The following is a 14,009-nucleotide window of genomic DNA, read 5'->3' as shown; positions in this document are numbered from 1 at the left end:
CCCGCCTCCGCGCGCCCGCTGACCAGGCTGCGCGCGCCCCGCCGCTCCCTGTTGCGCCTGCGCGTCCCGCCACCGCTGGGCACGGTCCTTTCAGCCTGGAGCGCCCGGGCCGAGCCCTGTCGTGTCGTGGGGGCGCCAGGGGCGAGCTGGAGGCAGGAGGTCCGGAGTCGGGGCTGGGGGAAGGCGGTGGGGGAAACGGGTCCGAGGTATCACTTATTCTCTTTTATTAACTTTGAGTAGAACAAAGAGCTCAGGCGTGAGGCAAGACCAGCATCAAGACGTGCGATCGATTCATCCAAGGCTCCCCGGCGACCCGTCTCAGCCCAGAGGGGCTTGGCGTGGCCTGCCCCGCCGGGGATGCCGAGCGTGAAAGGCAAAACCTGGGACCCAAAGAGGAACGTGGCTGCACGGGGACCGTCGTCGTCGTCGGGCATCCCCTGCCGAGTCCCGTAATAAATAGTCCTCTCGTGATGGAAGCCAAGGCGCAGTGGATGGGGGGAAGTGAGGGAGCGGCGAAGAGACAGGATGGATGCCTAGAAGGTGTGGCGCAGGAACCGGGAGTTTTCCTGCGCGCGGGGCGGCTTTGTGCACTCCTGCCGGCAGCGGTTCTCCCAACCGCCGCTAGGGGGCGGTGCTGTCCTGGAAGCATTCCAGGGCCGGAGCAGGTCGAGACAATGCCTGGCATTCTCTCCTCACCCTCCACAGCCCCAGGAATTTGGGGCTAGATCAGAGACAAAAGCAAGATATCCTACCTCCTTTATATTCCTGAAATCAAAGTCTGGGGGTTGGCGTGGAAAGGGAAAGGGAGGAACAGAGATCATGAGTTGTCAGACTGAGGGTTCCAGTTAAACCCAGAGAAACCTATGTGCCTTCCCATCCCCTGTCCTTTGTCTAGTCGGCTTTTGGCTTCTCCCAGCTGTACCCGACCCGCGCTGGTCCTCCAAGCCCAGGACCACCTTCTATAACAATCACAGCTTCACAAACCCCAGGAAGGTGCCGTGTGGAGAGAGGCTAAGTTTTGCCCTTGCGCGGGGGACTGTGACACTCAGAAGGTCCCCTTGGTGTAAATGGAAGACACCTGAGAAGAGAGAGGAAGCAGATGCTCAGGGAAGGACGGCTATGCAGATGCTCTGAGGTTTTGCCCTCCCCCAGCTCAACCTTTTTCTACTTCCTGTAAGGATGTAGGTATTCTCTCCTTCATTCCTTAGGTCCACCTCTACATACACAACCCCCTGCCATAGCTCTCCCACCACTACCCCCAGTCAGATAGGCCCGGCTCTTCTCAGATCCCTCTCCCCACTGCCCACAGAGCTGTTACCTGCGCTGTAGCAGCTGTTGTAGGCCCAGTCTGGGTTGGAGGGCATGCTTCGTATACAGCGGAATAGGGTCTCCTGCTTTCCCTGGCCCTCCCGAGACACCACTTGGCCCATGGTGAAAGTCACATCGTGAAACAGCACCTGGCAGGGAAGGGAGGAGGCGCTGAGGAAAGCAGGATGGTATGGCTCAGTTCTGAGAGGCCTCGGGGCCCTGCCAAGGAACGGAGGAGGGTCTCCTAAGTTTGGTGGAAGAGAGGGTTGAGAGCCCTCAGTATTGGAGCATCAGGCTCTGGAAGAACAGGCTCCCAGGCCCCCATGTGGGGCTCGACGTTCGTTGGGGGTTACCTGGCTATAGAGCAGATACACTCCAGCATCCCAGACTCGAACAACGTATCCTTGGGCCTCCAGACCTCTCCCGCGCTTGAGAGCTGGTTGCCACATCAACTCTGTCACATCAGAGTCCTCTGGAGGTGAGGAGTGCGGCAGTCAGGGCTTCTGTGCATCCTCACTGTCCACCTCTACGATTCTCTCGGGCCGGGTACCAGCCCCAGAGCTCCCAGATCTTTCCTCTCCCCAAAAGCCATTTAAAATAGTGCTCACCCTTGGAGGTCATGTTAAGGGGAACAAGATGCAGAACCGAGTGCTTCCCTGAGGAAAGAAGGAGGAGATCTCAGCAATGCCCACCTACCCCACTTGCCCTGCTGTCAGCCCTCCACCCTCGCCCCGACTTGGGGTGACCATCTCCGAGTCTTCATGCTGCTCAATCACCTCCCACCCCGCGGCACCCCGAAGGCCTCACTCTTCTGCTTATGGGCGAGCGCTGCTCTCTTTCTCCGGGACCTCTCCCCATTCTCCAGGGCTTCCTGGCTGTCAGGGCTCTGCTCGGGGAAAGAGAGTCAGGGTTAGGCCAAGATGCAAGGGTCCCAGGCAGCCTTTCTCCCCAGCCCTCCCCTGCCCAGGAAAGCCCACATCTCAGGCACCTTTCCCCAGCAGCCTGAGGCTTGGTGCTGGCTGTCCTCCAGGATCTGGTAGGTACAAGAAGCATTAATCTTTAACAATTTCCTTTACTGGAATGGCTGCTCTCTTGACCTCCAAACCCGGGACCCCTCTCTTGTACCCACTGCAAACATTGCAGACCCGGAGGCTGGGACCAAGAGTGCCAGAGACGACCCTGCCACCGAGCCCTCTCTCCCGCCACCCTCCGCCCCTCACTCACCTGCTCCTGGAGGCTCAGCCATGGGTACCCTTCCCCCTTTCCAGAGGGCCCTCCAGTCCTCTGCAGCTGGGCCACCTCTCTTCGTAGGATTTGCAGCTCTGTTTGTTGGATCAGCAGAGCCGTGGCACAAGCCACAGCCCCCAAAGCCGCCCCCCAACTCAACCAGAGGGCAACTGAGAGTGCCGGCTCTCGGCCCCGGCCCCCCATGTCTCCCGGGGGCCCTCTGGGGGCTAGAAAGGAAGGCGATGAGGCTGGCATGAGCTGGGGACCCTGCCAACAGCGGTGGCTTCAGGAGTGGGTGGCAAGGAGGTGCAGGCGGTGGTGCAGAAGGGAGAAGGGCGTTACGCAAGGGAGAAATAAAAAGGAACTTGAGAATAAAAAGGAGGGAGGAGGAAAGCAAGCTAGGGCACTGGGTGCTCCTGGCACGCTGCTGTGGGGCCAGTGTTGCTGGGACCCCCACCCTGCAGCCTCCGGAGAATGTGGTGCCAGTCCCTCGAGGAAGCACAGGGCTGCGGTGGCACCCAGGAGGCACCCAGGAGGAGCGGCCAAAGCACAGGCACCCTGGGGCGGCCCCAGCAGTGGGGGAGGGAAGGTTGGCTGGCGGTGGGGCATGGTGCCAGGAGCAGGGATGAAGGGACAAGCTGGGCAGTGTGGAGGGTCAAGGGATGAGGGTGGGAGACCCTCTGGCTCAGGCCGAGGAGCGAGCTCTGGGGAGTTTGCTAGGACTGACTGAAGGTAAGAAGGGAGGGGAGAGGGCCAGCGGGGAGGTCCAGGGTCTCTGAAGCAAGAAACCGGCCGAGCTCTGGGGTTAAGGCCAGGCCGGGTGTGCTGGAATAAGGCCGGCACTGCTCTGTGCTGAACTTGGCAATCACGACTTCCTGTTTCCCGAGAAAAGCTCTTACGTAAGGTTCTGGGTGAAGCGAGAAGAGACAGCCCCAAGCACCCTACCACGGTAGGGTTCCTCCCCGGGATCCTGGGGTCGAGGTTCCCATGTTCCCGGGCCCCAGTGTCCCGCTGACTGACCCTGAACCCTCCTTGAGGCCTGCTCCCACCCCACATCGAGCCGAGCCGGGGCTCTGTGCCAGCACCTGCCCATGTCCCGAGGCTGCCAACAGGAAGGGCCCCTGTTCCGCCCGCCAGGGATTCCCCGCGGGAGGAAGCCCGCCTCCTAGGTAAATGAGGCCACTTCTGCTGGACCTTGGGCAGAGGATTGATTTTGTTTCCTGGCTCTTTGCCTTTCCACGCTCTGCTCACACCTCGGGGGCCGGAGGCCTGTGGGTCCCCCCTCGCAAGCCTGCATGCGGACCTGGAACCCCAGGTGTCCTGCACCCCACGCCCCAGTGCCCAGACCCCCTTCTCAGGGCTTGCAGTTCCCCTGAGGAGGCCCCCTAAACACCCAATAAAGAGAGCAACCATGACTTATTCTCTTTAATTTCTACTTATCAACATTTTGTCACAATAATAATAAAAATAATATCTGTTTTAAAAATCCACAGGGAACTATCAGGGGAGGAACTTGTCTTGGTCCCTTAGCCCTCACATTTGGGAACTCTTGGCCTAGTCCCAGTCTCTCTGGTATCCAGCTTCTCTTAGTGCCTGAGAGGGGTTTTGGGGACCCATCCTCACCCAGAGTATAGTAAACAGTGTACCAGGGGGTGGCAGCCAGGGTGGGGAGTCAGGAGATAAATGGGGGTGTCGAAGATCAGGGGTTTGGGAGCTAGCGAGGTGGAGAACCAGAGGTAGGGGGAGGGCTCTTCAGAGACGAATGGGAATATTTATGTTGCATGGAAAACACGTGAACAAGCCCTGGCAACGTACCCAGGGAGAGGCAAGTCTGAGGGGAGGAGCAGCTTAGGGTGGGGCCAAGGGGACTGGGGTGCTCAGAGAGTTGTGGGGAGCCAGCAGCCTGGGAGAACCACTGCGAGACCAGGGCCCCTCAGTGAACTTGGAAGAGTCCAAAGTAGGTAAGGAAAGGGGCAGCCTTGAGATGGGCCCAGGGGAGGGTTCGGATCCGTAGGGAGGACCCAGGCCGCAGGGGCAGCAGCCCAGACACCTGGCAGAGACGGAGCTGAGACCCGTGGGAACTCGCAGTGGCAGAGAACTCTTCCAGGCATCGCAGGGCCAGTGTGTCGTCCACGAGCAAGTCCAGCTTCAGGTAGACAGCCTTTCCGTCATCAAAGTGCACCTGGGGGCAGGGAGGGGCGGGGGCGGAGTCCAGGCCTCGCTTGCCCTCGTCTCCATTTCACGTTTCCTTGGAGCCCCAAATGTCCCCCCCACCCCACCCCCCGCCCCAACCCCAAACTGCCCCACCCCGCCTTTAGCTTGCCCCCCCCTTCCAAATCCAACCCTCTTCCTCAGTTCCTGCTTCACCCACGGAGCCAGGGGGGGCTTACCTGACAGTACAGGTAGTAGAGCCCAGCCCGGGTGACCGTGAATCCCCCGCTCTGGCGGTCATAGCGCAGCGGGTTGGAGCTGTTGATTTTGGCCTCCTCCCAGCCACTCACCGTCCCCGTCCACACCTGAATGTGGATGTTCAAAGAGAGGGAAAGTCCCCGCACAGGCCTCGCACGGTCCCCGGGCACCCTTGGAAGTGGTGGAAACTTTGGAGGCCCACCTGACCCAGAAGATCCACAGATGGCCCAGGACAAGGGAGGACCCAGGGCCTGGGGGCCCCTAGTGTCACGGGAAGTTACTGTGAGGAAACCTGACCTATGTGACCAGAACCACGCACAGCCGGCTGTCACCAGCCAATTCTGGGGAGAAGAGCAGGACTGAGGGAGAAGCGTGGGGGCCTTTATGTTTTGAGTCTGTAGTGTTCACCTCTTTTCCTTTGAGAATGTATACACATACATTACTTGAATCACACATTACTTGGATTATTAAAATTTTTAAAAAAATGGTACCCAAATATTCATCAACTGATGCATCGATAAGGAAAATTGTATATATCCATACAATGGGATATTATTCAGCCTTAAGAAGAAATGCTACGAACTATGAAAACGTTATGCTAAATGCTTTCAGTCATAAAGGACAACATAGTATATGATTTCTATGAAATGTCCAAACATACAAATATGGAGAGACAGAAAGTAGATTAGTGTTTGCTTAGCACTGGCAGCCTGTGGGATCGGAGAAATAGGGGATCATGGCTAAAAGGTACAGGTTTTCTTTTTGAGGAAATGAAAATGTTCTAAAATTACTATAGTGATGGTTGCACAGCTGTGTAAATATACTCAAAACCATTTCATTGTACACTTTAAATGGGTGAATTGTATGGTATGTGAGAACACCTTTATCTCAATAAAGCCATTACAAAAAAAAAATCTAGCCCTGACTGGTGTGCCTAAGTGGTTAGAGCATCAGTTGGTGCACGGCCCAGGGTTCGATTCCTGGTCAAGGGCACATACCTGGGTTGCAGGTTCACTCCCCGCCCTGGTCAGGCAGGTGCAGGAAGCAACCAGTTGATGTGTCTCTCTCACGTGGATCTCGATCTCTCTCTCTCTCTCTCTCTCTCTCTCTCTCTCTCTCTCTTTCTCCCTTCTTCTTCCCCTCCCACCCTCCCTTCCACTCTCTCTGAAAAGCAATGGAAAAAATATCCTTGAGTGAGGATTAACAAAAACTTTTTTTTTTTAATCTAGAGCTAGGATAATAGAAAATTGCAAAGAAGATAAATAATAAAGTGATAGAACAGGACCTCAAGTGGCTTCCCAGGCTCTCCACAGCCCCGCCACCTACCTCTCCAATCTAATCTCACACGCACCTCCCATTCACAAGGCTCCACCCACTCTGGCCTTCTTTCTGTTCCTGCTGAGAACCAAGTTCCTTGTCCCTGCAGGGCTCTGTACTGTTCTTCCCTCTTCTCAGAACACTCTGCCTGCCCGGCATCTTCGGTCAGTCAGGTCTCAACCCATCTGAGAGGCCTTCCCAGGCCACCCAGGTTAAAACAGCCAGACTCGGCCCTGCCTCCGTTAATCTCTTCACCACATCACCCTGTTTCTTTCATAGCAGTTGCCAACATGGGAAATCATCTGGCTTATTTTATTTTAATTTTTATTTATTTTTTAGAGAGAGGAAGGGAGAGGGATAGAGAGATAGAAACATCGATGAGAGTCATTGATCGGCTGCCTCCTATACGCCTCCTACTGGGGATCTAGCCCACAACCAAAGTACATGCCCTTGACCGGAATCGAACCCCGGACCCTTTAGTCCGAGGGCCCACGCTCTTTCCACTGAGCCTACGGTTAGGGCTCATCTGGTTTATTTATATATGTGACAGTTTGGAGTCCGACTTCCCTAAAAGAGCAGGGACAACGGTCCTATTCACCACTGTGTCCTTGCACCAGGACCTAGGCCTGCTCTGAGTGGACGCCCAGCAAACACTGGTGGGAAGATAGAGGGAAGGAGATAAACACGGACGACAGCTCTTTGTTTGGGTCCACAGGCCAGTCTCCTGGACCGAAATGGCTGATCTCTGCAGCCTCAGCAGCTGCCTTCCTCAACCCCTCATCCTCTGCTAGCCCCAGCGCCCCATCCTGTTACTGTCTCAAGGAAAATGTAATGCTCTCTGGGCATTTTCAGCCTCACCTATGGGTTACTGTGGCCTTTATTGCACAGACTCGGATCTGAGTCTCCAGCCCTGCCCCTTCTCATCCTGCCCCAGGCACCCCAAACTCATCCGAACCAAACTGAGCTTGACCTGCCACCCCAAACTTAAAAAAAAAATGTTTTTATTGCCCATGCTGGTTTCGCTCAGTGGATAGAGCGTGGGCCTGAGGACTGAAGGGTCCGGGGTTCAATTCTGGTTAAGGGCACATGCCTGGGTTGTAAAAAATGTTTTTATTGATTTCAGAGAGGAAGGGAGAGGGAGAGAGAGATAGAAACATCAATGATGAGAGAGAATCATTGGTAGGCTGCCTCCTGCACGCCCCCGACTGGGGATCGAGCCCACAACCCAGGCATGTGCCCTGATCGGAATCGAACCGAACCTGAGTTCCTGGTTCATGAGTTGACACTCAACCACTGAGCCACACTGGCCGGGCACCCCAACTCCAAACTTGCTTTACTGTCTTTATTCCACGTTTGGCTCATGGTTCTACCTCCCATCAGGTACATGTCTCCCTCTCCTTCACCAACTTTATTCCCCCATCATCACCAGCTGCTAGCAACTCTGCCACTTAAACAGCTCTGTCCCATCTCCCTTCCAGTCTGGCCCCGGCCACATCTCACAGAGTCTTCTCAGCCTCTTCTTTCCAAATGACTCCGTTTCCAGCCTCGCTTGCTCACATGCACATTGTCCAGCACACAAGCACACTCTAGCCGGGTCCAAATCCCAGCCCCACCACTTAGTATCGTCATGACCTCAGACAAGTTAAGTGACCTCCACCTATAAAATGACCAGACTATCTGTAACTAAGATTCATGTAGTATTCCTTATCACTGAAAGGATGGAACTTTTCCTTCATCCACATCCCCCTCCACCTACTGGCCCATTTCTCTGCTCCTGTTACAGAGAAACTTCTGGAAAGGGTTGTCACTGTCTCCAATTCCTACTTCAGATTTTTTCTTAACCCAATACATGCTGGCTTCCATCCTAACTATGCCACAGAACTGCCCCGGTCAAGGTCACCGGTTGACTTTTTATATTAGCAAACCCGCAGTGATTTCTCTGTTCTCATCTCATGTGACCTCTCAGCTGCCTTCAACAGACAGCCACATCCTTCTTGAAACTGTGTCTTTTTTTTTAAGTTTGAAGAGCATTTTTTTTCATTATTATTATTTTTTAATCCTCACCCGAGGATATTTTTTCCATTGATTTTTAGAGAGAGTGTGGAAGAGAGAGGGAAAGACAGAAATATTAATGTGAGAGAAACACATCAACTGGTTGCCTCCTGGATGCACCCCGACCAGGGCCTGAGCCAGGGAGGAAGCCTGCAACCGAGGTACATGCCCTTGACCAGAATCAAACCCAGGACTCTTCGGTCCACAGGCCAATGCTCTATCCACTGACCCAAACTGGCTAGGGCGAAACTGTGTCTTATCTCAGGTTCCATGACACTACCCTCCCGGGGTTTCTTCCTCTCTCTCTGCCTGGTTCTCCTCCTTGGCTCCACCTCTAGGTGTCCAAGGGCTTCACTCATGGGGCTCTTCTTTCCACTGGTGTCTCATCCAGTCCTATAGCTTTAAATACCATCCACATGGCAATGACTCCTGACTTTATTAGCCCTGGCCTAGCCTGAGTTTGTCTACTACGTCCAGCCATCTATTTGTGGAACTCACTTTTTATTATCTATCTGCTTGTTTAGTATTAGATTTCAAATTTAATTATTAATATGCATGCCTCCCAACCTATTTCTTCCCTGGTTAGCCCCATGTTAGCAAATGGCATCATTCTTCCCAAAGATGCCCAACTTAAAAATCTACAAGTCATTTCCGATTCCTCCCTTTCCCCTATCCTCCACAGCCAACCAACAAGCAAGCCATATCTTCAAGCCACATGCTTACTTCTCTCCGCCTCAGCTGCCAGCCTCTAGACCAACTCACCCTTATGTCTTGCCTCCTGGCCTGTCACATGGAAGGGCATTCCAAGTCAGGGAACAATATGTGCAAAGTCCAGAAGAGGAACATTGGTGGGGAAGGGGAGTCAGCCCAACACGTGTGGAGAATTCATAAGGATGTGCAGGGAAAAGAGGTTGAGACCATGAAAGCCTGGAAGCCAGGCAGAGAACAATGGAATAATGAAGATGAGGTTTGGTGGGGGGGGCTTAGCTTGGCAACACAGGTGGGACAGAGTAGCGGGTAGGAGAGTTTGGAATGGGCAAAGATTTAGACTGGGTTTGAGATTCCAATGTCAAGGTGCTGAGGTAGGGGGTATGGTAGGGCTGGAAAAAAAGAACAGTGCCCGGCCAGCGTGGCTCAGTGGTTGAGTGTTGACTATGATCCAGGTCACAGTTCGATTCCCAATCAGGGCACATGCCTGGGTTGCAGGCTCGATCCCCAGTGTGGGGCTTGCAGGAGGCAGCCAATCAATGATTCTCTCTCATCATTGATGTTTCTATTTCTCTCTTCCTCTCCCTTCCTCTCTGAAAGCAACCAAAAGAGAAAAGAAGAACAGAAACTAGAAGCATTTTGAGAAAAATGATCCGAGCATGAAGATGTGGAGTGGAAGGACAGGAAAAAATCTAAGGTGAAGAAGAGTGAGAAGGTGGGCTGGTGGTTTGGTGGGAGAATCTGCCTGGGTCTGGGAGCGGAAGGAGTCTTCCTGGGGTCCCGTGCCTGGATCCCAGAGAAAGTCCAAGTCTGGGAGCTGAGAGAACCGAACCCTGAGGACTTTCCCGAACTGGCTTCTGGGGTTCTGAGGCTGAAGGCAGGGATGGGGGTGGTCAAGGTTTTGAGGGGCCCCTTTTCCAGGAGGCCAGTGCTGTGGGGGTCAGGGAAAAGCACAGAGGTGGAGACAGGGTCTTACCTGCTTGTGCTCCATCCTGTCCAGGCTGTGGGTGAACTGTAAAACACAGGAAGGGTTGGTGCGACCTGCCCTGCCCCTCTCACCCCTCCTCCCTGGGCACGGCTCACCCGTCACCCACCTTCATAGTGGGCTGCAACCACTCTGCGGGCCCGTGTTTTCCGGCCTTTAGGTGCTGAGAATCAAGGAAAGACAGATGGGCAAAGCAGACTCCACATATCTGGGGGCCAGGAGCGACTCCCCCAGCCCCAGTCCCCTCTAAGAACCCTGGCATCCTCATTTCTGTCCAGATTTCTGGCCTCAGAACCTCATGCCTTATCTTCCTACATAAGCAGAGCGACTATATAATTTATCATCCAAACTGGATGCCTCTGAGAGCAGAAAGGGTGCTATTAATAATCACACTGAGATAACAGGTGTAAGCCAGGCCAGTCCCCCACAAACCTGGATATATGGTCACATGGTTATCCCATTCATAAGTTTTTGCTTACTGGGGCCTAGGCTTCTGACTTCCCCACTTTGTCTCTACAGCATGACTCTGACCCTCCTCCCCCTTTATTCTCTGTGTCTCAGTGTCTCCATTCATAAAGAGGAGAATGGTTTTTGCTCTGCCCACTCATACGGCTGTTATGATGAACAAAAGCAATAATGAATTCAGAAGCCACTAAGGTTGGGATAAAGAGATGCTCACCACTTCGGCGAGGCCGAACCAGCTGATTCAGGAAAGGCACAGGGTACTGGCCCTCCTCCGACTGGGGATTCAGTTCCTGGGGGAAGTGAGGGCAGGGCTGACTCAGAGCCTTGCCAGGGATTCCCAGAGACATAAACTGAGATCGACAGAGGCCGTTAGGAGAGGCACAGACAGGCACAGGAGTCTTAGGGAGGGACGGAGCGCTCAGCCAACAGTGGCCGAGGCCAAGGGGAGGCAAGTTTCTGGGGTCAGGTCTCAGCCCTCACGCCTCTCAGAGACCAGCCACACTTCCCCAACCCCACAACCAAGTGCAGACCCTGCAAGCGATTGGCCCATTGCACACAAGCCCACACTCAGTCAGAAAACACGGTGGGTAAGCACCCTCCACAGACAACCAGCATCCCTCCTCCACCGTATCTCACACTCCCACTTCACCCTCAGCCAATAGCACGTTCACTCTGCTGACCAAACCCCGCACCAACCCCTCACACAGCTGTCACCCTCTCTTGCCCATAGACCTACGAACGAACGACACAGCCAGGGCACTCCCTGCACCCTCAGCTCACACACACTTCCCGTGCCCAGCAGCCTGCCATCAGCACCCACAGCCACTCACCAGAGGGTCCTGGTCCTCTTCTGCCACTAGCTCCCCCTGGGCAGGCTCCTGCTGGGAAGGAGGTAGGGTCACCCTGTCCTCCACCTGACAGCTCACCCTCCACCCATCTCCCTGGCCCCTTGTCCTCAGCCCACGCAGTCTCATAAACTGCTCTGTAGATTTTGCTCCTAATCGCCCCGGGAGGGGTGTGCAGCAGGGCCTCACCTGAGCAGAGGACGATGCCCGGCTCCCCAGGCTGACCACGGCCAGCAGGAGGCCAAGGCAGGCCAGCGCCAGGCCCAGGCCCAGCATAAGCGGGGCCAGCAGGGCGGTGCCCGGCTCCCCCGTGCGCCCCCTCTGCCTCAGGCTCCGACGGGCAGCCATGGGGGCGGGGGCTGTTCCTGCCTCACCGCCCCCCCATCCCGGGACCCGAGGGATCGGGGGAGGGGGAGCCGGCGGGAGGATCGGGCTGGGGAGAGGGAGGGGCAAGGGAAACCAAGCGGGAGGGCGGGGATGAGGACAGGAAGCCGGACACTGTTTGTGTGGTTGCCTCCAGCTGCTCTCGGAGCGAGCGGACTGCGCTCTGCTCAGCACAGAGCGATTCCCTGCGAAGAGGCACCCTCCGCCTGGGCGCCTGGAAGCAGGGCGAGGTTTGTGAGTGTGCAGCCGCCCGAGATGGGGTGTGCAGCCCATGGCTCTCCAGGCAGAGGGCAGAGGGAGTGAATGAAGGCAGAAATGAGCAGAAACGCCACCCAGGTCCGGGTGAGGGTGGTCATGCTACCAGACACCTGCGACTCTGCTGCGACCCAGCCCTGCCTGTTCCCGGACAGGGGGCCTGGCCGGAGCGGGGCTGCAGGGCCAGCCAGTACTGTGCGGGCTCTTGACTTCCTGCAGGAAAGATTTAACCACACACGTTCAGGTGATGATGAGGGTAGCAAGGACGGGCTTAGCATAGACGAGGCAACCGGAGAACGGAGAACGTTCTAGGAGAGAAATGAGCGGGGCGGGGCTGCTTTAGCTCCCTGGGAAGTCAGAGAAAAGGGGGGCCTGGAGACAGGGTCAGGGGGTGAGCCCAAGACCAGCTGCTGCTGCTGCCCTTGGCTTCCTGGTTGCAAGTCTCCTGGGGACCGTTAGAGTTTAGGATGCGCAGGCCTGTTGAGGGAAAAAGAGGGAGGAGGGAAAGGCACGGGGTTGGGTCCTTTGTCTTGAGGGATTTTGATCTCTCGCAGGCCTGAACCTTAGGGGAGGTCTCAGGGGAGCGTTTCAGCAGATTGTTCATCAGTTTTCCAGGTGATGGTCTTTCAAGGTCATGGTCTCTACTGATCAGTCAGCAACAGGGCTGAGGTCCTGGCATTGCTCGCCTGGTTTTGCTGCTTTTCTGGGCCTGGAGCTGAAATACAACTGAGGCCTAGCTGTTATCTCTAGGGCGGTGACCTTCGTTATGTGGCTGTAAATTGCTCGGCCTGTTTGTTCAGCTCTGTCTCAGTTTCCCCATTCAACTTGCCAAAGAATTTTCCTAGCTTCTTACTATCCTGTCTCATTCCACCTTCAGAGACTCCCATCCCTGGAATCTTTTAGGGGTGATGGGAAAGGAGGCTTTGTCTTTAGTAACTGCTTCCTGCTGACAAAGGCCGTAGTCACTGCCTATGTAGGCTACAGGTGTCTTGTTATGCCCAGATTTTAAGATCCCCAATAGACCACACCAGGGAGCCAGCCGTGTCCGATGCAAAAGCAGAGTCTTTTATTCAAACCCGGGCTTGGCTCCCCTACCCTTCTTACTGACACAGCAGCAAGTAGCAGAGAGAGGGCCAGCCCTGTGGGGAGAGAGGTTTTATAGTAAGGGGAGGAGAGAGGACTGTGGGCCCTGCTGATTGGCCAGGCGTATCTCGGTATCTCGTTACACAGGATGTGATCGTATCTATGGCGCGCACTTCCCTTGATTGTCATTGGTTAGTTTAAAGAAGTCCTGGGTGTGGCTAGCAGAGGCTTGGGCTTCCGGGAAGAAGCCTTGCCGAACACATGGCTGCCCAAAGATGGAGGACCCAGGGTAAGATGGAGGGCGTAGTCCTTGCCCTTTCAGTCTCTCCCTGCCTGATGTAAGGGAGACAAGGAATGGGATTTGAGACTGGAACTGAGAGGCTGTCAGCTGATTCTTCCAAAGTAGGGATGGGCCAGAGTCCCGGAAGCATCATCATCTTGATATGGAATTGTTGTATCCTAGAGGTGACAAATTTGGCTAGAAGGTTTTGACAAGAAGGTTAAAAAGGCATGGCCTAAAAATGAGGAGGAAAATTATAGTAACTACAGGTCTGAGGAGAGGTAAGAACCAGGTGATAGAAGGAGGGACCGACTTTACAGAGTCCCCAGGGACTCTGTAAATTATACTTAATTTACAGAGTTTATTATACTTAATTCAAATTAGAGTAAGGGGGTATATTCTAAGATCTCACTTCTGAAGCAGCTTACCCAGTGCACCGACAGGACACCTCTACACCTGAGAGCTCCCTGTTTGAACTTGGCTCTGAATCTTTGCAAGTTCCTTGCTAAGGCAGGCTGAAATTTCTAGAATATCCATTTGAATAAAAATATATGTATATAATGGAACAGTTTAATTAAAATGTATGTATTAAAATAGAACATAGCTATTATTTTATTTGGCAAATCTTCCCATGTAGACTTTCCAAATGCTTCCAATTTCAAGCATATCAAAATAGGCCTAATTAGTTCAA

The 14,009-nt window shown here is 54.5% G+C and overlaps 2 protein-coding genes and 1 long non-coding RNA gene across 4 annotated transcripts; 1 reads left to right on the top strand and 2 right to left on the bottom strand.

Annotated features, from left to right (window-relative positions):
* The first annotated feature begins 39 nt into the window (after window positions 1-39).
* On the top strand, window positions 40-476 carry LOC106694875. Its single transcript, XR_001345944.2, has 2 exons — window positions 40-159; window positions 241-476. It is a non-coding gene; the product is annotated as an uncharacterized LOC106694875 (long non-coding RNA).
* Window positions 208-3,813, bottom strand: TNFSF13 (TNF superfamily member 13). Of its 2 annotated transcripts, XM_014447639.2 has the most exons (7): window positions 2,533-3,813; window positions 2,297-2,341; window positions 2,116-2,194; window positions 1,917-1,964; window positions 1,662-1,780; window positions 1,319-1,457; window positions 208-1,078 (listed from the first exon to the last, which is right to left on the bottom strand). In XM_014447639.2, the coding sequence occupies exons 1-7, from the start codon at window positions 2,788-2,790 to the stop codon at window positions 969-971; spliced, it is 798 nt and encodes a 265-aa protein (XP_014303125.1). In that variant the 5' UTR covers window positions 2,791-3,813; the 3' UTR covers window positions 208-968. The 2 variants fall into 2 exon arrangements, with proteins under 2 accessions (XP_014303125.1, XP_006105563.1); XM_006105501.3 differs by lacking the exon at window positions 2,297-2,341.
* Window positions 3,814-3,946: 133 nt separating this feature from the next.
* Window positions 3,947-11,693, bottom strand: TNFSF12 (TNF superfamily member 12). Its single transcript, XM_006105500.3, is given in 8 exon segments — window positions 3,947-4,717; window positions 4,926-5,042; window positions 5,044-5,051; window positions 9,998-10,033; window positions 10,116-10,169; window positions 10,686-10,761; window positions 11,302-11,349; window positions 11,506-11,693. Coding segments are annotated over 8 exon segments (747 nt in total). The 5' UTR covers window positions 11,665-11,693; the 3' UTR covers window positions 3,947-4,468.
* Between the last annotated feature and the right edge of the window lie 2,316 nt (window positions 11,694-14,009).

The sequence above is a fragment of the Myotis lucifugus genome, unplaced genomic scaffold (assembly GCF_000147115.1).
Source record: "Myotis lucifugus unplaced genomic scaffold, Myoluc2.0 scaffold_690, whole genome shotgun sequence".
In the NCBI taxonomy this organism is placed as follows: domain Eukaryota; kingdom Metazoa; phylum Chordata; class Mammalia; order Chiroptera; family Vespertilionidae; genus Myotis; species Myotis lucifugus.
This window is presented reverse-complemented; position numbering and strand designations above follow the sequence as displayed.

Bases quoted from the DNA above. Each gene is read 5' to 3' on its own strand.
- TNFSF13 (XM_014447639.2), bottom strand. From the start codon at position 2,790: ATGCCAGCCTCATCGCCTTCCTTTCTAGCCCCCAGAGGGCCCCCGGGA. The intron at 1,458-1,661 runs GTAACCCCCAAC...CTTCCCTGCCAG, and splicing joins TGTATCTGCTCTATAGCCAG to GTGCTGTTTCACGATGTGAC. The intron at 1,079-1,318 runs GTAACAGCTCTG...CTCTCTTCTCAG, and splicing joins CAACAGCTGCTACAGCGCAG to GTGTCTTCCATTTACACCAA.